General features: G+C 44.4%; 1 protein-coding gene across 33 annotated transcripts in view; it reads left to right on the top strand.

The window, feature by feature from the left end:
* NCOR1 (nuclear receptor corepressor 1) overlaps positions 1–25,089 on the top strand; it is a 1,832,391-nt gene that overhangs the window by 380,592 nt on the left and 1,426,710 nt on the right. For 23 of the 33 annotated variants that reach the window (XM_085649295.1, XM_085649280.1, XM_085649292.1 and 20 more), the window contains one exon: positions 22,486–22,667. In XM_085649295.1, coding sequence (XP_085505421.1) covers positions 22,486–22,667 — 182 coding nt within the window. The remainder of the gene's footprint in view (positions 1–22,485; positions 22,668–25,089) is intronic. The other 10 variants (XM_085649294.1, XM_085649293.1, XM_085649281.1 and 7 more) reach the window with 1 other exon arrangement.

Genomic DNA, 25,089 nt, shown 5'->3' with positions numbered 1-25,089 from the left:
GGACTGAAAACTGTGGCAGTACCTCACGAACATGAGGATCCGAAACAATTCATTGACGCCAACACTGGTAGACTTTCCATTTACAAGAGGAAAATAGTACCAGAGACACCAATGGAGCCATACAAGATTCCATTAAAGAGGAAAAAAGCCACGTCACCAATTCTGGTGGAACATATTCAATATTGTGCCCCAGAACCTCAGTCATTCTCACCAACACACTCTGATATGGATGTTGGAGATACTGGTGATATGGAGGACACTTATCCTGTGGACACTGACCCTGAAGATCAAACCCAACCTTGGGTGGACAATACTGGTGCAGGGGACAATACTGCTCCAGACACACAGGCATATGTGGTGAAAACATCTCCTACAGAGGATACTGCTGCTTTTAATGCATTAATTGAAAGAGCTGCTAACAATCATGACGTACATCTCCACACTGATCCTATTGACGACGACTTTCTAATGGATACATTCTCTACATCAGAAAGATCTGTTAAAACTCTGCCTATGCTAAAGGGGGTCCTCAAACAAGCCAATGACATTTTTAAGGAGACCACAAGGGCTAGGGTTCTCAACCCTCGAATTGAGAAGAAATATAGGCCAGCTCCTGTGGACCCTGCCTATTTAAGAGGACAGTTACCTTTGGACTCATTGGTGGTTTCCAATGCTCGGAAGAGAGCCAACTCACAGACAACGGGTGATGCTCCTCCCCCCGACAAAGAGTCTAAGGTCTTGGAGACATCTGGAAAGAGGGTTGCTGCCCAGGCAGCTAACATCTGGAGAATTGCCAACACTCAGGCACTTCTGGCTCGATACGACAGGGCGCATTATGATACCCTAGAAACACTACTACAGCACCTCCCAGATCAGTATAAGGAAGGAGCAGAGTCACTTATCCGTGAGGGGAAGCTTATTAGCAACGCTTCCATTAAGTGTGCTCTTGACGCAGCTGACACTGCAGCTAAGGCCATCAACACCAGCGTCATGCTACGAAGGCATGCTTGGTTGAGAATCTCAGGATTCAAACCTGAAATACAAACCACTATCCTCAATCAACCTGTCAACCCTGACTCCCTCTTTGGCCCCGAGGTTGACACCACCTTGGAAAAACTCAAAAAAGATACGGAGACTGCAAAGTCTATGGGGGCTCTGCAATCACAGCAGTTTAGGAGTGGGTCTTTTCGTCGCTCTAGCACCAGAGGACCATCTAAGAACCAGAACTCCCAACAGTCGCAGTACACTAAAGGAGGTACACAGGCCACCTATAATAAAAATAATAGAGGTGGATACCGTGGAAACCACGTCAAGGGCAGAGGCCGCGAAAACAACAGCTCCAGGTCCTCTGCCACCAACAAACAGTGACGCCTTGTCACTGCCCCCGACCACGTAACACCTGTCGGGGGGAGACTCCAAAAGTTCCTGCTGGTCTGGGAATCCATCACTACAGACAGGTGGGTGAGAGATATTATCCAGTACGGTTATTGTCTGGAGTTCACGTCCACTCCACACAACATACCACCAAGACACCATCATATGTCCGCAGAGCACTTGCACTTATTCCAATAGGAAGTTCTCAGTCTGCTCCAAAAAGGAGCCATAGAACTCGTGCCTGCGAAAGACCAAGGATCAGGGGTATACTCACTGTATTTCCTAATCCCCAAAAAGGATGGGTCTCTCAGACCCATACTGGATTTAAGACCTCTAAACCAGTATATTCTGTCAGAGCATTTCCACATGCTCACTCTGCAACAAGTGCTGCCGTTGCTCAGTCAGGGAGACTTTCTCGCAACACTAGATCTCAAGGATGCGTATTTCCATATACCCATCACACAGAAAATATCTCCGGTTCACTGTTCTAAATCAACATTACCAGTTCAAGGTCCTCCCTTTCCGAGTAACAACGGCACCCAGAGTGTTCACCAAGTGCCTAGCGACAGTAGCGGCACACTTAAGGAGACAGCACATACATGTCTATATGTATCTGGACGACTGGCTTATCCAGGGAAAGTCAGCCCAGCAGTGTGCCCACCCCATGTCCTGCACTATTCACCTTCTTCACAGCCTGGGATTCTCACTGAATTATCCAAAGTCCCACCTTCAACCCTCCCACGTACAGCAGTACCTAGGCGCGACCATAAACACTCTGGCAGCCACAGCACAGCCCAATTCAGTGAGGATCAACAGCATGCAGTTGCTCATAAACAAGTTCAAACCTCAACACTCACTACAGGCACGAGTGTTTATGCAGTTGATAGGCATGATGGCCTCCTGCATATTCCTAGTCCCGCACGCGAGATTACATATGCGCCCGCTTCAGGAGTGCTTAGCACGTCAATGGAATCAGGCTCACGGGCAATTAAAAGACCTAGTGTTGGTGAGCGGTCGGGCATACAACTCTCTGCATTGGTGGACTCCACAAAACCTTTGCAAGGGCCGACCGTTCCAGGAGCCTGTTCCACAAATAATACTGACGGCGGACGCGTCTCTCCAGGGATGGGAAGCTCATGTACTCCATTACACAGTGCAAGGGCTATGGACTACGCAACAGAGGAGGATGCGCATCAACCTTTTGGAACTAATGGCAATCTTCCTTGCAATGAAAGCATTCAAAGTGCACTTGTGCAACAAGGCCGTGTTGATCCGAACGGACAACATGACTGCCATGTACTACATACAGAAGCAGGGAGGAACACACTCGCCACAGTTGTCTCATCTGGCTCAGAGCATGTGGAAGTGGGCCATTCAGAGGAACATCTTCCTCGTGGCAGAACACCTCCCGGGCAAGGACAACCCGATGGCAGACCTGCTCAGCAGACACAGCCACCAAATGCACGAGTGGGAGATACACCCATCGGTACTCCGGCCGTACTTCCAACGGTGGGGTCATCCAGAGATAGACCTATTCGCCACAAGGGAAAACGCAAAATGCCGAAATTTTGCCGCCAGGTTCCCACATCCACAGTTGCAGGGCAATGCAATATGGTTGAACTGGTCCGGCAGATTTGCGTACGCTTTTCCCCCAGCACCATTGATACCGCTGGTGGCACGCAAACTCAAGCAACACTCGATGACGCTCATTCTGGTTGCTCCAACGTGGGCACGTCAGCCGTGGTACACCACGTTTCTGGAGTTCTCCGTGGTACCGCATCAAAGGCTACGGCTCACACCTACACTTTTAACGCAGAGCCATGGCGAAATTCAGCACCCAGATCCGCAACAGCTGAACCTAGCGATCTGGCTCCTGAGATCTCAGTTTGGCTACCTAAACTTGCCTCCAGACTGTATGAATATCATCAAGGAGGCAAGGAGACCCACTACCAGAGCCTGCTATGTGGCCAAGTGGAAGAGATTTGTCATGTATTGTAAAAATGACATAAATCCACTGGATGCGTCAACTCACAACATTATCTGTTATTTATTACACTTATACAGATGCAATCTGGCATACAATTCCATCCGTATACATTTAACCACACTAGCAGCTTACCTTCAGAACAGGCAGCACCTCTCACTGTTCAAAGTGCCTGCCATCAAAGCTTTCCTGGAGGGCCTCAAACGTGTGATTTCCCCCAGACACCCCCCGTCACCAGTCTGGAACCTGAATGTGGTCCTCACCAGACTCATGGGACCACCTTTTGAACCTTTACACTCCTGTGAGATTCAATTTCTAACATGGAAAGTACCTTTCCTAGTTGCCATTACTTCTCTGAGACGAGTTAGTGAACTTCAGGCACTAACCATCCAAGAGCCATTTATACAGGTTCATGCAAACAGGGTCGTACTACGCACCAACCCTACTTTCATGCCCAAGGTAGTTTCACAGTTCCATATAAACCAATCCATAGAACTACCAGTGTTTTATCCTAATCCTGAGAATGTAGCAGAGAGAATGCTCCACACTCTTGATGTCAAACGAGCTCTCATGTACTATATTGATAGAACACAAGGTTTTAGACAGACGAAACAACTATTTGTTGCCTTTTCTCCGCAGCACAAAGGCAACCCCATTTCCAAAGCAGGAATAGCTCGGTGGATTGTTAAGTGTATACAAATTTGCTACGAAAAAGCTAAGCGCACGCTAACAATTCCTCCAAGAGCCCACTCCACACGAAAGTTGGGGGCCTCCATGGCTTTCCTGGGAAATATTCCTTTAGAAGAGATATGTAGAGCAGCCACATGGTCCACTATACATACCTTTACCAAACACTACTGTGTAGATGTACACTCACGACAGCAAGCAGCTGTAGGACAGGCTGTTCTCAAAACTCTCTTTCAGACTGCTACAGCTGGCACGGGTAGCCGCCGCTAATGGAGGGACTGCTATATAATCTATGCACAGATATGAATTCAGCAGCCCACATGCCTCGAACCGAATATGCTACTTACCAGTATGCATCTGTTCTTGGCATGTAGGGCTGCTGACATTCATATCGCCCACCCTCCTCCCCGGCGCCTGTAGCAGCTGTAGCGTTCAGTAATTACTAGTTAACATGGTCATCATTCACTGTATTACACTCCATCTATGCCACAATGGCGAAAAACAATCTGAGGATGGAGGGGATGCCCATGCACACTGTCGTCCAGGGGAGGAGCCACCTATCTCGTGATACTTCGAAGACTCTTCCATGACAACAATGTGCAATCATCCGGACCCAACACTAGGCGGCGATCTATGCACAGATATGAATGTCAGCAGCCCTACATGCCAAGAACAGATGCATACTGGTAAGTAGCATATTCGATTACTGACTTGGATTAAGAGCTATCAAATTGCCCAACAGGGAGATAGTGATCATCGGGCTCAAATAATAACATTATCCATTGGCGACTCATATCATCAGGAATTGGCTCACACCCATTTAGGTAGCCATTCAGAGGATCTTAAGCGGTTAAAGTGGTCAGATTCCATGGCTTGACTACTCAATTTTTAGCATGTTGTTGTAAATGGTTTTTTAAACCGAACAATAAAGAGTTATATAAGGCTCTCCATTGACTGTTTTTCTGTGAAATTTCTTCAAGAGTGTCAATTTCTGCAATCTTTAAATATTCTTTAAAAATCGTATAATATCTGAAAACGTAATTACTTACCTGTTTTGGATAAAGGTCCCAGTACTGAGTCTAGGTACCCAGTACTGGATTACAAAAGTAACGCGAACATACTGTACCTGCAACTTGAATTTTCTTCCATAGGGAATCATTGACTGTTTTCTATGAAATATTTTCTAAGTGTCAACTTTTAAAATAGCTAAATATTGTTTAAAAATCATCACAGTAATTAAGTCGACTTTCATCACTTGATTCTAAGTAGTGACCCAGGACTGAATCTAGGATCCAGTCCTGGAATTCCAATAGTAATCCTAAAAGTAATCTGTTACAAATAACTTGAAATTTTCTTTGAGCTCAATGCATTGTTGTGTTTAAAATAGTGTTGCCTATTGCAACCACTTGTAACTGTTTACAAAAGTCAATTGCATATTGCAAAAGTATTTTTATAAAGCATCTCATTCTGAGAAAGTATATTATAATGCCAAGTGTTGGTTCTAAAATAAAACAAGCATATATTTTTTATATATAAACCCTTCTCCTAGAGTTCAGTTATTGAGTGTGAGACCATTTGCTGGCTGAGTGTGTGCAACAAATGCTTTACACTGTCCTCTGATACTGCCTTACTGCTCGACCAAGCTACCACTTTAGAGAGTAAGGTTATATCTAACTTTAGGTGGTAAACACACAATGGATGGAGGGTCTAAGGGAATTTAAAGACCAGCACGGGCAAATCCCCAAATACCAGAACTAGAACAACAAAAGAGCCCGTGGGTCTGAGGAGATCTACCTAACGATGAAACCTAGAAACCAGTTTGCATACCCCAGTAGAGGATCCTATCTACAAGGACCAAGTCCCATCACCCACCGAGGTGGCATGCTTCATCATCTGGGACCTCCCGTTAACCACACCTGGTGTGGTTAAAGAGCTACTACTCCTTTAATTACTTAAAAAAGGAGGAGCTCAGGGATGTTTTTAACTATCCAACAGGGGGGGGGGAAAACACTACCAAAATGGAAGAAAGCTGCCTATGGTGTAGTGAAATGAAGTGCAGTGTGTGAAAAATGTGAATTTAAAATTGATTACCACGGGAAAACTGTTTTAGTAAATATCCAGTGATATCAACAATAAAAAGACGCAGGAATAATAGAGTAAAGCGTGTACACCAAACAATACGGAACACGTACTCTGAGTGTAGGTCTACATGTTTCAGCCAACTAGCGTCTCTGAGAGATGACCGTGGCTTTCTTCAGGACCAAAGTAATACACTACTGCAATGTGATAAAGTGTGCAAAGGAATAAAAAAGGGAACGATACAACCAACAGTGGTACCTGCTTGTCATTGATCTACGGCACCATCTGGGAGTATTCAGGTCACCTGTTAAAAGACAGAATGGTCTCTGTTCAAAATGAAATTATTGTTGACCTAGGATAAACATACAAATTATTGCAAACTGGATCGAAAAGACATGATGGTAGATCTACAGCACACGTTAAATAAATGAACGTCTGTCTAGAAAAGGATCAAAAAATGCCTCCTTACCCGTCAAGAGATCGGGGAACGTCCCACACTCCTGGTCACAACTCAGGGCGTGAGGCAACGCTCTAAAAAAACAAGAGGAACAGATACACCAGAATGTAATCTGCTCACTGATGTAAACATTTACTACGGTTAGCTCTAAGACTCACACATTGTAATACAAGGTAAATTGACTATAACTCAGAAAAACTGAATGCCCCTCACAAGGAATTTCGCTCTAGGGCCATTCTATGAATCTAAATTGGTACAGCTGGTCACACCAATGGGGTTAATAAGGGCATTCACGCCCGGCTGCAATAGACTATGGGGCTGTTATTAAAATGCCACAAAAGCAATACATTTCTAGAGTCTGCCGTTTCCGACTCTAACTGCTAAGGTCCAAAGCAAATGGATAAATGGGACCTCAACCCTTCTCGAGTGGAGCTCAGGGGTAAAGCAGAACCACAGACAATGTAGGGCTGAGCTAGTACAGTCTACGGCTCCAGGCTACGCGTTCCCTAAGACAACGCAGAGGATAACTTTAACCATACAGCCCATGCAGTAAAAAGGCTACGCTGGTGCAAAGAACTTCGCCTACCTATCCGTTGCTACCCCGGGCCTCCTTCCTGGATGTGCCGAGTGGTAGCCGGAACTGTGTGGATGCCGCCCTTGAGGCCTCGCAGACGCGCATGCACCAATCACAACCCGGCCCCCAACACGTGATCTGAGAGTTGACATATTAGGAGGGGCATATAGGCGGATATCGGTACATGAACCAATCACATGCCCGGCCACCAACCCATGTGATGAGGGTTGACCCGTGTGGGGGGGGGGCCTATTGGCGAATATCGGAGCATGTTGGGTAATGTAGTCGGACAGACGCCCCGACCCGCTTCGAGTGAATCGTTTAATCTGCCGAACACACGCACAGTGTCAAGGCACACGTAACCACCAAAATGGTCCGGCAAAGACGTTCCATCTGCCACCAAACCGCACCATATGATTAAAAATAATTCCAGACACAAAGTGCCCACAAAAATCTTTTTGTTATATAGCAAATGGAATCTAACTCGTCTGCGCAACAACCAAAACAATGTGTCTGATTCATATAGGAGGGTTGTTGTCGCCACAACACTTGTGCTCATCCTGTCCATAACTAGTAATCACTCATCCAGCGTGGCAACAGTATACACAAGGGTGGACATGCCAAGATAAGACAGTACATTCTGTCAAGATGTTAAACTTACTCCTACATGGCAAAAGCACCAGCAACCCAATATAGTATATAACCAAGCCGCACATCAAATAGGACCATGATAATTAAGTCCTAAGAGTAGGTTAATGTCGCCATGATGATTGTTATGATGATGACAACAGACAATAGGAACCCAGCGGACCTGGCAACAATGTATATATGGGTGGACATGCAAAACGAAGGCATCAGGGTCTATCATGATGACAAGAAGACTCATGCATAGGACAAAAGCCCCCTCATTATCGTCACAGTGAGGACCACGGGATTGCCTCGTTGAGCCCTGATTGATCACTCTTCAATTTAAAGACCCAGCGCTGTTCTATTCTGAACAGAAATTTAGAAACATCTGAGACATGGGAGGGGATCGAGGGTTGTTCCAAAACCGTCCACCTGATGTCATCAGAACTGTTTCAGATCCAGAAAATGTTTAGTTAGACGTGTCGCCTGTCTATGGCATCTTATGGTGCTTCTATGCTCCATGATCCGTATTTTGACCTTTCTGATGGTCATCCCCACATACTTCTTATGACAGGGACAGGTAATCATATAGATCACTCTCTCGCTGTTACAATTGGTATGTTTCAGTTGTTTCCAGGGTTTGTTACTACCGATGTCGATCTCAGTGGTATGTTGTGTGTAGGCACATACACCACAGTTACCACAGGCATAATGCCCCTGAACTGGTGGCAAATTCCAGAGTGTGTTAGCTGTGGCAACCGGCATATCTCTCGGACGTGTGTGAACCAGGGTGTCGCGCAAATTAGCGCTTCTCTTGAACGAAAACAGTGGAGGAGCTAGATGTAAATGCCCTGCATTCAGAATGCGCCAATGCTTCCGTATGATCTTCTGAATATGGTTCGACCGTGTGCTAAATGTTTGTACACAAGTAAGTCTTTCCAATGGGGGCTTAGGTGTAGATGGTTCAAGTAAGGCCTCTCGGTTGTTATTCAATGCCCGTTTTGATGCTCGTCGGACCAGACTAGAAGGATACTGGCGGGCCTTCAAGTTCCGAGATAGGACAGCAGCATGTTGTTTGCAACTAGCAGTAGTAGAACAGTTACGCCGCAGTCTCAGGAATTGCCCAAACGGTAGACCTGCACGGAGAGATTTCGGATGAAAGCTGTCAAAGGACAACAGAGAATTCCTCGCCATCGGCTTGGTGTATAACTCACTAGCCAGGCCATTGTCCGAAGAAAAAACCCGCAGGTCTAAGAAAGGCAAGCTGGATTTGCTGGCTTCCATAGTGAAATTCAAAAACATGTTTTGATCATTGAGCCACGAATGAAAGGTGTTCAGGGTGGCTAGATCTCCTCGCCAAATGACAAAAATGTCGTCGATGTAGCGCTTCCATACGACTATTCTGTCGTAAAAGGGATTGGTGGCATTAAGGACAGAACCTTGTTCAAACAAGTGAACGTAGAGATTGGCCAGGCTGGGGGCGAAAACACTGCCCATAGAAGTACCAGATGTTTGAAGGTGAAACTGATTATCAAACTTGAAGAAGTTTTCAGTCATAGCCAGCCTGGCACAATTCATGATGAAGGCTACTGGCGAGCTCAACTCGGTGGTGTTAACTTCGAGGAGCCCTCTGATGGCTTCCAGGGTCTCAAGCTGAGGAATGCAGGTGTATAAAGATTCAACGTCAAAACTGACCAGAAAATCAATGTCAGTGTTGAAATCCAATTCTGGAAGAAGCTGCAAAACACTTTTGGTGTCTTGCAAATAAGTGGGCATGGTTCTTACCAAAGGCCTAAGAAAAATGTCGACAAAGGTAGACAAGGGTTCGAGGAGTGATCCCAAACCCGAAATAATGGGTCGACCCGGCGGGGGACGCTGTTCCTTGTGGATCTTGGGAAGAACACAGTTTTACCTTCAAACATCTGGTACTTCTATGGGCAGTGTTTTCGCCCCCAGCCTGGCCAATCTCTACGTTCACTTGTTTGAACAAGGTTCTGTCCTTAATGCCACCAATCCCTTTTACAACAGAATAGTCGTATGGAAGCGCTACATCGACGACATTTTTGTCATTTGGCGAGGAGATCTAGCCACCCTGAACACCTTTCATTCGGAAGCCAGCAAATCCAGCTTGCCTTTCTTAGACCTGCGGGTTTTTTCTTCGGACAATGGCCTGGCTAGTGAGTTATACACCAAGCCGATGGCGAGGAATTTTCTGTTGTCCTTTGACAGCTTTCATCCGAAATCTCTCCGTGCAGGTCTACCGTTTGGGCAATTTCTGAGACTGCGGCGTAACTGTTCTACTACTGCTAGTTACAAACAACATGCTGCTGTCCTATCTCGGAACTTGAAGGCCCGCCAGTATCCTTCTAGTCTGGTCCGACGAGCATCAAAACGGGCATTGAATAACAACCGAGAGGCCTTACTTGAACCATCTACACCTAAGCCCCCATTGGAAAGACTTACTTGTGTACAAACATTTAGCACACGGTCGAACCATATTCAGAAGATCATACGGAAGCATTGGCGCATTCTGAATGCAGGGCATTTACATCTAGCTCCTCCACTGTTTTCGTTCAAGAGAAGCGCTAATTTGCACGACACCCTGGTTCACACACGTCCGAGAGATATGCCGGTTGCCACAGCTAACACACTCTGGAATTTGCCACCAGTTATGGGGCATTATGCCTGTGGTAACTGTGGTGTATGTGCCTACACACAACATGCAACTGAGATCGACATCGGTAGTAACAAACCCTGGAAACAACTGAAAAATACCAATTGTAACAGCGAGAGAGTGATCTATATGATTACCTGTCCCTGTCATAAGAAGTATGTGGGGATGACCATCAGAAAGGTCAAAATACGGATCATGGAGCATAGAAGCACCATAAGATGCCATAGACAGGCGACACGTCTTAACTAAACATTTTCTGGATCTGAAACACAGTTCTGATGACATCAGGTGGACGGTTTTGGAACAACCCTCGATCCCCTCCCATGTCTCAGATGTTTCTAAATTTCTGTTCAGAATAGAACAGCGCTGGGTCTTTAAATTGAAGAGTGATCAATCAGGGCTCAACGAGGCAATCCCGTGGTCCTCACTGTGACGATAATGAGGGGGCTTTTGTCCTATGCATGAGTCTTCTTGTCATCATGATAGACCCTGATGCCTTCGTTTTGCATGTCCACCCATATATACATTGTTGCGAGGTCCGCTGGGTTCCTATTGTCTGTTGTCATCATCATAACAATCATCATGGCGACATTAACCTACTCTTAGGACTTAATTATCATGGTCCTATTTGATGTGCGGCTTGGTTATATACTATATTGGGTTGCTGGTGCTTTTGCCATGTAGGAGTAAGTTTAACATCTTGACAGAATGTACTGTCTTATCTTGGCATGTCCACCCTTGTGTATACTGTTGCCACGCTGGATGAGTGATTACTAGTTATGGACAGGATGAGCACAAGTGTTGTGGCGACAACAACCCTCCTATATGAATCAGACACATTGTTTTGGTTGTTGCGCAGACGAGTTAGATTCCATTTGCTATATAACAAAAAAATTTGTGGGCACTTTGTGTCCGGAATTATTTTTAATCATCTGGTGCGGTTTGGTGGCAGATGGAACGTCTTTGCCGGACCATTGTGGTGGTTACGTGTGCCTTGACACTGTGCGTGTGTTCGGCAGATTAAACGATTCACTCGAAGCGGGTCGGGGCGTCTGTCCGACTACATTACCCAACATGCTCCGATATTCGCCAATAGGCCCCCCCCCCCCCCACACGGGTCAACCCTCATCACATGGGTTGGTGGCTGGTCATGTGATTGGTTCATGTACCGATATCCGCCTATATGCCCCTCCTAATATGTCAACTCTCAGATTACGTGTTGGGGGCCGGGTTTTGATTGGTGCATGCGCGTCTGTGAGGCCTCAAGGGCGGCATCCACACAGTTCCGGCTACCACTCGGCACATCCAGGAAGGAGGCCCGGGGTAGCGACGGATAGGTAGGCGAAGTTCTTTGCACCAGCGTAGCCTTTTTACTGCATGGGCTGTATGGTTAAAGTTATCCTCTGCGTTGTCTTAGGGAACGCGTAGCCTGGAGCCGTAGACTGTACTAGCTCAGCCCTACATTGTCAGTGGTTCTGCTTTACCCCTGAGCTCCACTCGAGAAGGGTTGAGGTCCCATTTATCCATTTTCTTTGGACCTTAGCAGTTAGAGTCGGAAACGGCAGACTCTAGAAATATATTGCTTTTGTGGCATTTTAATAACAGCCCCATAGTCTATTGCAGCCGGGCGTGAATGCCCTTATTAACCCCATTGGTGTGACCAGCTGTACCAATTTAGATTCATAGAATGGCCCTAGAGCGAAATTCCTTGTGAGGGGCATTCAGTTTTTCTGAGTTATTGTCAATTTACCTTGTATTACAATGTGTGAGTCTTAGAGCTAACCGTAGTAAATGTTTACATCAGTGAGCAGATTACATTCTGGTGTATCTGTTCCTCTTGTTTTTTTAGAGCGTTGCCTCACGCCCTGAGTTGTGACCAGGAGTGTGGGACGTTCCCCGATCTCTTGACGGGTAAGGAGGCATTTTTTGATCCTTTTCTAGACAGACGTTCATTTATTTAACGTGTGCTGTAGATCTACCATCATGTCTTTTCGATCCAGTTTGCAATAATTTGTATGTTTATCCTAGGTCAACAATAATTTCATTTTGAACAGAGACCATTCTGTCTTTTAACAGGTGACCTGAATACTCCCAGATGGTGCCGTAGATCAATGACAAGCAGGTACCACTGTTGGTTGTATCGTTCCCTTTTTTATTCCTTTGCACACTTTATCACATTGCAGTAGTGTATTACTTTGGTCCTGAAGAAAGCCACGGTCATCTCTCAGAGACGCTAGTTGGCTGAAACATGTAGACCTACACTCAGAGTACGTGTTCCGTATTGTTTGGTGTACACGCTTTACTCTATTATTCCTGCGTCCTTTTTATTGTTGATATCACTGGATATTTACTAAAACAGTTTTCCCGTGGTAATCAATTTTAAATTCACATTTTTCACACACTGCACTTCATTTCACTACACCATAGGCAGCTTTCTTCCATTTTGGTAGTGTTTTCCCCCCCTGTTGGATAGTTAAAAACATCCCTGAGCTCCTCCTTTTTTAAGTAATTAAAGGAGTAGTAGCTCTTTAACCACACCAGGTGTGGTTAACGGGAGGTCCCAGATGATGAAGCATGCCACCTCGGTGGGTGATGGGACTTGGTCCTTGTAGATAGGATCCTCTACTGGGGTATGCAAACTGGTTTCTAGGTTTCATCGTTAGGTAGATCTCCTCAGACCCACGGGCTCTTTTGTTGTTCTATATCTAACTTTAGCCTCTGTCAAACCCTTGGGGACTGTGGACTCTGTACACCCTGTACCTATTAGGGAACAGTATATACAGAGCCACTTTCTCACACACACCAAAAACTGCGTCTCTCCCCAAAGCTGCTAACGCAGAACCATGGAGAGATACGGCACCCAGATCCAGCACAACAATCTAGCAATCTGGCTCCTGAAGTCGTAAAGTTTGGCTACCTTAATCGTCCACCAGAGTGTATGAACATTATCAAAGAAGCCAGACTCCCTACTACTAGAGCTTGCTATGCAGCCAAATAGAAACATTTAGTCATTTGCTGCAATAACAACAAAATTGACCCGCTAGATGCTTCCATTCAGAACATCATTTGCTATTTGCTGCATGAAAAAAGATGTAATCTAGCATACTCAGCCATAAGATTACATCTGGCTGCTTTTGCCGCCTACCTGCAAAACAGACATTTGTCATTGTTCAGAGTACCCGCTATCAAAGCCTTTATGGAAGGCCTTAAAAGGATAATGCCTCCCAAACTGCCACCCTCTCCAGTGTGGAACCTAAACATTGTCCTTACTAGTCTCATGAGTCCCCCATTTGAGCCTTTACACAAATGTGAATTGCAGTTCCTTACATGGAAAGTAGCATTCCTTGTCGCAATAATCCTCTCTCAGGAGAGTGAGAGAAATCCAGGCATTAACCATACAAGAACCATTCTTACAAATACATCGTAACAAAGTGGTTCTTAGAACAAATCCAAAATTCCTTCCCAAAGTAATCTCTGCTTTTCATCTTAATCGGTAGAATTACTGGTGTTTTTCCCAAACCCAGATTCCGTAGCAGAGAGAGCTCTTCACACACTTGACGTCAAGTTATTACATTGACAGGACTAAACATTTTAGAAAGACAAACCAACTGTTTGTAGCTTTCTCTCCACCACATAAAGGAAACCCCATCTCCAAAGCTGGGATTGCCAGGTGGATAGTCAAATGTATTCAAATATGCTACCAGAAAGCAAAATACACATTAACAATTCCCCCTAGAGCGCACTCAACACGCAAACTATGGGCTTCCATGGCATTCTTAGGGAACATTCCCCTAGAAGACATTTGTAAAGCAGCAACATGGTCTACAATACACACCTTCACCAAACACTATTGTGTAGACGTGCAGGCGAAGCAACAAGCTTCTGTAGGCCAGGCTGTCCTTAAGACACTTTTCCAAACCACTGTAAAAGATACAGGTGACCACCGCTAGGGGAGATACTGCTGTACAGTCTATGCACAAGTATGAATTCTGCAGCTCATATGCATACTGGTAAGTAGCATTTTCCTTTTGCCTATGGATTTTTAACAACAAACAAATGATGGACGGAATGCTGACCATGCAAACATTCTTCCCCAGTCAAAAGATCTGGGTTAAATCCATTAATCTTTTGCCCGCTACGCCACCCCAATTAGGTCCCAGCCATAATCAAATCAGTCTTGACCCTCCAGACTGAACTTCCAGGCCAGGTCCTCCCTGGACCGAAAACCAGCATCCTGGGACCGGTTTCAGGGTATGTCACCCTTCTTCAGCCAGGCTGGCTTGAATCCAGTGGCACAGTGAGCAAGGGACCCACGTCTGGGCATACCCATCCCACTTAGGTCGAAAAGTGTTACAGCAAACAAATTATAGACGAAATGCTGATAATGCAAACATTTTCCCCAGTCAAAAGATCTGGTTTAAATCCATCGCTCTTTTGCCCACTATGCCACCCCAGTTTCGACCCAGCCATATGGAAATCAGACTTGACCCTGTGCCCCATGGGAACAGTCCAGACCGAATTACCAGGCCAGGTCCTCCCTGGACCGGTTTCAGGGTATGTCACCCTTCTTCAGCCAGATGCCTCATGGGACGATACGGCCAGGTGGCAGAAGTCAAACAGATGGCGTTTGTGGAAGGTCCCATCAATAATCAACATATACCTCCTAATCCAACCCTTGACAGACAGTTTCATGATGACCGTGGACACATCCAGGGAGGGTTGAGTAGTTCACATGCAATACCCAACATTTGGGGCCTTTCGGTCAGACATGGAGATGAAGCTCCATATCCGCATCCTGTATGTTGAATCTATAAAGCTGGGCCTACAATTGTTCCTCCTGAAACTAGCAAGTCAGGCTATGCTCATCATAACACAAAATAAGACTTCCATGTACTATATTGCAAAGCAAGGATGTACAGGGTATTCTCTTTTGGGAAAGAAGCAGATGATGCTATGGAACAGGGCTGTATTCAACAAGGTGGATGTCACAGTGAAATATCTCTCAAGATGCCAAAATGGTCGGGCACATGCTCAGCTGCGCTCACTTGGAGTGTCATAAGTGGGGACTGCACCACGACCAACTACAGTACTTCTTTCATGTTTGTCACCGTCCCATGCTAGATGCCTTCTGATGATTTGGTTTGAACATTTTTGTATCAGTTTTTCTTCCATGTCCCCTAAAGCCCCAGAGAAAGGTAAATGTGCATCATTGTTCCATGATCCTCATTGCCTCGGCTTGGCTGCGCCATTACTGATTATGGATGTCAGTGTGTCCCGCAGTCGACTAAAGACACATCCAAGTATCCTCCCCAGACACAACAGAGTGATCCTTCATTATGATCATGAGACACTGAGCTTTACTGCTTGGTACCTCACCACCTGGCATTTTGGACATCCCAGTAGATTGTAGGAAACATTTTAGTGCAAGCATGCACACAAGCAATTATTAAGACTTACAATGGCAGACGGAAGGATTTCTACACATGGTGTAACGGTGTTATAACCCAGGCTCAATGCTGGTACTTGGCAAAAGTGGACTGGCAGTAATCTCAAGGTTCAAGAGAACACAATGCTCCACCTTTACTTCGTTTTTTTACAGTATCATAAAGCATCTCCAGGCCTTTACACCTTTACGACGCCCTCTAGTGTCTTTGGAGTGAAATATGGTATTGAGTCAGCTCATGCTGCGTCCCTTTTCAACCGAACCACGAGGCCCACCTGAAATTTATTTCATATTAGATAGCGCTATTGCTTGCTCTCACATCAGTGAGAAGTGTCAGGGAGCTGCAAGCATTTACCATTAGAAAGAAAAAAAAAAAACCTTTCTATGAATTTGCAAGGACTAACATATAACAGAAGAACCCAAAGCTAATGACTACATCTGTTAATTTAAATGAGTTTGTAGTTCGTGGTTCATTTCTTTTCTCATCATCGACATCAGCACAGAAATGTTGGCACTTTCTGGATGTACGCAAGTGCATCGGATATTATTTGAATAGGACATGACTTAACCTACCAGACCAGCTGTTTGTGTCCTTTGCACATAGAGGGACAGGCCGACTCCTGTCCAAACAGCGAAGTGCACGTTGGCATGCAACACTCACTATCTGCCACACCAAAGTGAAGCGCTCACTTCAGCGTTCACCCCACCAGATGCATGGCAACTAATGATGCACTCTAAACAAGACATCTGCTGTGCAGTCATGTAGAAGTGCAGGCACTCCTTCACCAATCACTAGCAGCTGATTCAGCAGCGGGGAAGGCAGTGATCCTCAACCTTTTTCTGAAAACATGAGCCTGATTCCAGCTTTATTCAAATGTTATGTACTGCATGCCATTCGGATTCAAGCCTGCTACTATATGAAAGATAGAATGCTTGAGATGTTAGTCACTTAAGTTAACTCCAGTTCCCCTATCTCCAAGGAGAATGCAGCTGTGGACTCTGTAATTGTGGCAATAACAAGGAAGTGATCTACTGCTCCCATGTTAATAGGATCCCACCAGACAAAGATAGTAAACGAAAGGATATGGTGCGGAGAATGCTGAAAGGAGATGGAGGGCTTATGCAGCATCTCCCAGAGGAGTACAAGTAAAGAATTAAAATTGTGACATAAGAGGGAAAATCCATACCCAACACCTGCCTCAAGTCAGCCTTTGTCTCAGCAAAGACAGCCAGCAGACAAATGTGCACAGGAACAAGCCACAGCTACAGGCCTCATGCATTGATATTTACTTCAGTCCCCGCAGTGGACGATCCATTCACACGCCAGACGTATGGAAGGTAGTTATGTATCACCTCCAAAACAACAGTAACCCTGAAGAAGTAGAAAGCCAACTTTTGGCAATCAAGGGCTCACCACTAACTAATAGAACCATTGCCCATTGGATAGTGCAGACAATCCAAACCTGCTATGCAAGAGCAGGGGAGCTCCTAGTGACAAAGCCAAGGGCACACTCCATGAGGAAGAATTGAGCAACACTGGCACTCCTAGGCAATGTGCCCATCCATGATATTTGTATGGCTGCTACATGGTCTTCCATGTATACCTTCACACAGCATTACTGAGTGGGCATCTACCTACACAGTGAAGTTCAGGTTGGACAAAGAGTTCTAAAACACCTGGTTGCTCAAGTGCAAGCCCTAGGAGGCAGATACAGCTACAAAATTAATGCCCAACATATTATTATTATTATATTAATTTTATAAGGCGCACAGCTACCCCAGACAGGGTTTCCCGGCGCGAGTATGTCTAGAATCTAGACTAGGTAACTAAGCCAATTGCTGGGTGAAAAGCCAGGTTTTAGGGTCGCGTAGAAACTTGAGATAGGAAGATTCGTGTTTCATGTGATTAGGAAGAGAGTTCCAGAATCTGGCTCCAAGGTATGAGAAAGAGCGTCCGCCCATTCTAGCCAGTTTAATTCTAGGAAGTGCCAGGTTACCTAGACAGGAGGAGTGCAGGGCGCGAAGCGGAGTGTAAGGGTGAATCAATTCATGCAGGTATGTAGGTGCTAAGCCTTGCTTGATTTTAAAAATAGGGCCTTAAATTTAATTCGACTTCCAATACGAAGCCAATGAAGGTTGTCAAAGAAAGGGGAGATGGAGGTTTTTCTTGGGACATGGCAAAGGAGACGGGCCGCAGAATTTTGGACCACCTGGAGCTTATTCAAAAGTTCTTTGTTGCTCCCCAAATAGAGTACATTCCCGTAGTCCAGGCGGGAGATGACAAGAGCCTGGACCACGGTTCTCTGAGTTGAGACGGGGAGCATCCAAATGATCTTTCGTAGCCATCTAAGTATAGAAAAACAGGTACCGGCGGTGCTGATTGCTTGTTGCCGCATAGAGAGTTGACTGTCAATGATGAACCCTAAGTTGCGAGCTTGAGCAACTGGCTTGGGACAAGGACCCATTTCTTGGGGCCAGTGATGAGGGTTCCAAAGATGTTTATCTTTGCCCAAAATGATGACTTCGGTTTTCTCCCCATTCAATTTCAGACAGTTAGCATTCATCCATTCCGAAACTTGACGTAAACCGTTCCGTAATGAGGATACAGGAGTGTCTTTAGAAGAGGATAAGGAGAAAATGATTTGAGTGTCATCTGCATAGGAGTATAATGTGAGACCTGCGTCCTCAACGATGGTAGCAAGGGGTCTCACATAGATGTTAAAGAGCACTGGGCTCAAGGTGGACCCCTGGGGAACTCCATATGCAGATGATCGTGAGGTAGAAGAGGAGCTAGATGAAAAGACCTGAAAAGTACGATCGCTGAGGAAGGAGGACAGCCATAAAAGGGCAGATCCTTCCACTCCTGCTGACTGAAGGGATTTCAACAGGATGGAGTGAGACACAGTATCAAATGCGGCACTCAGATCTAATAAAATGAGTGCCATAGTCTCACCCTGATCCAAACAAGCGCGTAATTTTTCAGTCACTCCTAGTAATGTAGTCACTGTTGAGAAATGTGTCCTGAAACCAGATTGGGAAGGATGTAGAAATTTTGCATTTTCAATATGGGTAGTTAACTGAAAATGTATATGTTTTTCCAACATTTTGGAAAGTACAGGTAGAAGTGAAATGGGACGGTAATTGGCTAAAACCGAAGTCAGCATTGGGCTTTTTCAACAGGGGGACCACCATTGCGTGTTTCCAATCCAAAGGGACAGAGGATTCACGTAGAGAGGAATTGAGGAGCCCCTTAAAGATTCCCAATACAGCAGGAGAAAGTTGTTTCAAGATGTTAGCCGGTAAAGGATCCAAAGGGGAGCCTGACTTTACCCTGGTTAGGCAATTGGGAAAAGTCATCATCGAGGAAGGGCCACTGTGAGATTTTTAATGTGCCAGGCGGATTCATGTGATTGTTATCTGGGCCCAGTTTATCAGGGGCATCAGGAACAGAACAATTTAAAGTACTATAAATCGTTTTTACCATGGGGATGAAAAAATTAGCGATGTTATTACATCTAGTAGAATCAAGAACGGGAGGTGGAGGAAGAGTGTTTGCACCAGCCAGTTTTTTAACCATGGAAAACCAGGCTTGAGGGTGATTTAAAGCATTATTGATGGTATTTGAGACATATGTGGCCCTTGCAGCCTTGCAAGCGGAATGGTATATGTGAAGGGCTGCCTTATAATCAGCTTTACAGCAGGAAGCATATGATTTGCGCCATTTCCTTTCCAGGGATTTGCACTTAGATTTCAGGATCCTCAAGTCATCGTTAAACCAGGGGACCGAAGGACGATGAGAGGAGCTGTTTTTTGATGTAAAAGGCAAACAGATTAATAGAAGAGAAAAGCCAATTGGAAACCGCCATATTCAAGGAATTGAGCGGGAGTTCTAAATCTGGGGAATTCGCTTCCAGGGGGCTATTTAACAAGTCTAGGTTTAACTTATGCCATGGTCTCTTATTCCCATTACTATAAGTGGATGAGGGGAAAGGGTTTCCAGAGACATTGAGTTGGAAGTGGACAGCATAATGATCTGTCCAATTTAGGGGAAGAGCAGGAGAGTTACAGACTAGAGCAAAATTCGATAGAATAGGGTCCAGCAAGTGCCCTGTCTGATGTGTAGGTCCCTTATTATGAAGCATCAGACCAAGAGCTTCCAAATCAGCTAAAAAAGTAGAGCTTTCCGAGTTCATGGGGTCTTCCAAATGAAGATTAAGATCACCCAAAGTTAAAAAGTTAGATGCTTGTAAAATAAAAGGGGCGATTACATCTGAAAACGAGGAGGACAAATGTCTCGCATAGCCAGGAGGGCGATAAATAAGCATTCCAGATATAGTCAATTGTGGAGAAATGGCAAGTTTGAATAATGCAGCCTCACAGCCTGAAAAAGTTTGAGGTTCGAACTTGCAAGAATACATAGACTTAAAAATGATCCCTATCCCACCTCCCCTTCCCGTGCTTCTGTCACTTCTTACCATAACATAGTCGGGGGGGAGGGCACAGGCAATGTCTGGGCCAGAACTGGTATTGAGCCAGGTTTCGGTAATGAACAAGGCATCCGGATTTTCTGACTGTAGAAAGTCATAAATATGCGCTTTGTTTTTAGGGAGGGAGCGACAATTAAGGCTCCAGAAATGGAGAAGGTTACCTGCACCTGAAATAGACTTTTCTTTTAGATTGGAAGAGGCGGAAGCTTTTAAAATAGCCTTCATCTGTTTTTTAGGACCATGGCCTAAAGCAAATCGACAGTTGGGACAAACAAATCTCTGCAACTGAAGATTGGCTACGGAACAGCAGGGCAGGATCATGCCTCTTAAGGACCGTATCTCATCAGCTGTATAAGTTACAAAATTAGAGGTGGCAGGCTCTGGCAAAGTATATTTACTGGCCGCTGGCCGCTCTTGCCTTTGGCGCGCCTCCGGCGCGCCCACTGCGCACTTGCATCCGGCTATTGAAATAAGGGCCGGAGCAAGCTAATAGGTGCTAATCCCCTGGACGCTACCAGGAAGTAGAGTCGAGTCGAGTTATGCCAGCGCCATCTTAGAATGGGTAAATGAGCAATAGAACAATAGTGCAAACAGCGATTGTGGGTTATAGCAGCCAGGGATAGGAACTAAAGAGTTCCAGTGTATACAGTTTTAAGGTGCGAGTATGCGGGGCAAAATACAAATCACATAGATACACAAATACGTTATGAATGCTAAAATAACAATAAAATCGGCTTTAAAAGAAGGACCAGCAAGTAAATATATCAGCAAGTCACAACGACGGTGTCAGTGAGCAGATAGAGCAGTAGTGAATCCAGAAAAGTTTAACGCTGCAAATATAAATGGTTATCAGCCACTAGGAGTAGTACACTAATTGAAGAGGAAGTTGAAGCACTTACAAGTCCTTAAAGTGGGAAAAAAGAATCTGAAGATGGCGACCGGGGATGGACATACGACTAGATGGTGGTGAACGATGCCCAAGAAATAAAAGACAAAGGACAAAATTCTGGACTCAACCAATAGATGGCAGAATAATGCACAGCATGTGAATCCAGAAAACTCTTCAAGTTGCCAAACTATGCCTACTAGTAAGTAACCATTTTGTTTCTTTGTTTGGGCAAACTCTTCACAGCCTGGATGTTCAGAGGGATGCTCTCTAAATTCCCTGTGGAGTGACTGAGTATATCTGCCAGCCTGGAGTTGAGTAAGGCAAGAAGAAAATGGCCAAAAAGCAGCTTTTCCATCTACTCCTTCAGCTCCAGTTAGAGCATTAAATCAAACAATCGAAAAAGTTGAGTGCCTCATGGCAATAGCCCATCCAGTTCTAGCTTTATAACTTGAACCTTCTGTGTCACACTTTAACTTGATGAATTAACAAATACCAGTACTCCAGCAACAAATATAATGAATCTAACCTATTGCTGTCACAATAACTTTTAAGGAGACCGGCCATTTTTGTAGTGCTGACAACGAAGTAGATGTAGGTTGCCATTTATGTCACTCACCTAGGTGAACTCGCTTAAGATACTTAATGTAAAAAAAGATGAAGTGTGGGAAATTCTCTAGAAAGCTGTAAGTATTGTTTTGCAGAAAAAGTAATAAATGCAGGAGTGGAGATGATTGTCCACTGGGGTCAATAGCAGGAGTTTATCTGGAACCCATGCACACTGCATAGTGGTATTATAGCCAAAGGCACTAGACCAATTAAATAAGCCTGTCGTCCTTATCCGATACCATGATGTGCATCTAAATGCCCTTTTTTCATGTAGATCTAAATAAAACAACTGTATATTCTGATCAAAATGAACTTATTTGAGCAATACAAAGATTTCAACAAACTTTTCATGGTGCTTTGTGTTTTGGTCTTTCGAAAGTATTTAATACATGTTTTAAATATTGACTTTGCTTCTTTTATTTCTGAGAGATAGACTGCAAGATCATGTAGTACGACCTAGAGACCAAAGCCCAGGCGTTCTAGGTTCTTCTTGTGACCTTTCCATGTTGCTTTCTACTTGGTGCCCAAAGCTACAGTTTTAAATGTTTTGATATATGCCAGAGGGCCATTTTTATTTTTAAGAGTTTCTTTTTTTTGGGGCCAGCAGAATAATGAGAAGCAAATGCGTCAGCTCTCCGTAATCCCCCCCATGATGTTTGATGCCGAGCAGCGTCGTGTAAAGTTCATCAACATGAATGGGCTGATGGAAGATCCTATGAAGGTGTACAAGGACCGGCAGTTCATGAACGTCTGGACAGACCATGAAAAAGAGATATTTAAGGAAAAGTAATTACCCTTTTTAACAATGTTCTATGCTTTATTTGCTGGATCACACAGGGGCCCAGGGATCCCAATTAGGTAATTAAACTGGTGATTAGCGAATAAATTCTATGATCACCACTAGGTCTCACTTATGCAACTAAACGAATTTCTGAGATTGTCCTTTTGTGTGTTTTTAGAATTGACCCCCTTTAGGTTTTTTTCCTCACCTTTAATTTCACCAAACTCTAATTCAATTGGAGCCTCTGTTTGGTGCCATTTTGAGTAGCTCTCCACTGCTTTGTGTGTATTCTGTATAATCTGCTTGGCTGACTTGTGGCAGCTGCAACAACGTCGTAGTACATTGCAGGCATACCTAGTGCTGGTACCTACAGGTATTTCAGGGTAATGGCTTATGCAGGAAGTTTGTTTTGCTGGTAAAAACAGATATATTCTTCTTGCTACTGTATTTGGAACTGGTAAATGTAAAAAGCAACACAGAATAATGTGTTTTAAATGCAAACGTCTGATGTTTCATGGCAGTAAACCATTCTCTTTGAATAGATGGTATTTTCAACATAGTGGTGCTCTTTAAACTTCTTCTGGGAAGCATATGCTGTAAAATATTTTAACGTGTGTGTGGCCTCTCACTTTGCAAACTATTTTGTTTTCTCACTTCTACAAAACTGCATGGAAGTTTTGAAAAAGCTTGCCCACCCCTCCTTCCTGATTGACCTAAAGGAGCATGTTAGAGTCCATTAGATAGACTGTCTTTTTACACTTAAGAGGAAAGTTGTATCTTATTTAGTAGAGTATTCCAAGCTAATGGAATATTAGCCATCTGTTTTCTTAATATTTTTCCATCAACTAGTTCAGTCTGAGCGCCTCTACGTTTCACAGCCGGAATGTATGAGAGTGCTATATATCACTTAAATGACTTTGCTGCCCATACGTTTAGCAGCTGACATGTTCATAGATGAATAGCTTATCCTGTCTGAAGTCCTTGCAAACCAGGTTAAAAATCAAAAAAGGGGTAATGGTTTAGAATGTAGTTGCAGCACATGGTTGAAGAACCAGTTCCTTAAGTTGTCATATCTTCTGAGCTTGACAGGTAATATTTAAAAACTAAATACCCGAATTAACACTATTTTCGATGTTTTCCAATGAGTAAAATATACACATTTTAAGAATACAATTAAGCTAAGATCAAGCAGACATGAAAATGGATCTGTAAGACAAAATCAATGATGTTGAACTCTAAAGCCAGTAAGTTACATTTTGTTTTTTAGCAGCACAATCTTAAGATTTGTCCCTGTATAAATGTTTTGTTTCTTTTTGGAATTGTGCCTGGGTAGTTTAACATCTGTGTTCTTATTTTCAGTGAGGCACAATCCAGGATTGTGGTAGTCTTTGAGTAGGTTTTTACACTTTACTTGTGCACAACCTATGTACTTCTTTTTTTTTCAGAATAGCATTGGGGAATGCCAATGCCTGGTACTTAGTATTACATTCACTATCCCCATTTCTTATGACTCTTACAATGCATTCAGTGTTTCAATAACGAAGATTCACCCAGAACACCTTTTCTTTCCTCAAAAGAAATTATTTGCAGATGGCTCACATTGCACCTTGTACATTAAAGTCCTGAGTGGCTTTTAAAATGTATTTATATATGCTTGTGTGTATATATATATCTATATATGCTTGTGTGTATATATATCTATATATGCTTGTGTGTACATATATATATATCTATATATGCATGTGTGTATATATATATATATCTATATATGCGTGTGTGGATATATCTATATGTTCGAGGCATGTGGGCTGCTGAATTCATATCTGTGCATAGATCGCCGCCTAGTGTTGGGTCCGGATGTTTGCACGTTGTTGTCCTGGAAGAGTCTTCGAAGTATCCGGAGATAGGTGACTCCTCCCCTGGACCACAGTGCGCATGGGCATCCTCTCCATCCTCAGATTGTTTTTTTCCGCCATTGGGTTCGGATGTGCTTATCTTGACTCAAGTTAGGAAAATCTAGTTTCAGGCCAAAAGGCCTTTAGTTTTCGACGGTACTGTTCCCGATCGGTATCGACAGTTTACAGGCTAGTTTACTAATTTAAACAACTTTCCGGATCCATTAAATCCGACCATCGACCGAACTTCGACGATGGAATCGAGGACCACATTCAAGCGGTGTCCTGTTTGCCACGCCAAATACCCCCATATCGACGTCCACCGGGTGTGCAACAAATGCCTCTCACCGGATCATGACGAATCAAAATGCATGGTCTGTGCCCGATTCCGATCCAAGAAGACTCTACGGAATCGACGAGCCGCGAGACTTGAAGCGCAGCAAGCGGCACCGGCCCCGACCAACATCTTCAGCGACGAAGATGTCGAAAGCGTGGAAAATATGCCCTCCAGCCCTACTTCCGAACACGGTTC

This window comes from Triturus cristatus, chromosome 3_2, assembly GCF_964204655.1.
Source record: "Triturus cristatus chromosome 3_2, aTriCri1.1, whole genome shotgun sequence".
Taxonomy (NCBI): Eukaryota; Metazoa; Chordata; class Amphibia; order Caudata; family Salamandridae; genus Triturus; species Triturus cristatus.
The sequence above is the reverse complement of the archived record's forward strand: the minus strand, read 5'-3'. Positions and strand labels throughout refer to the sequence as shown.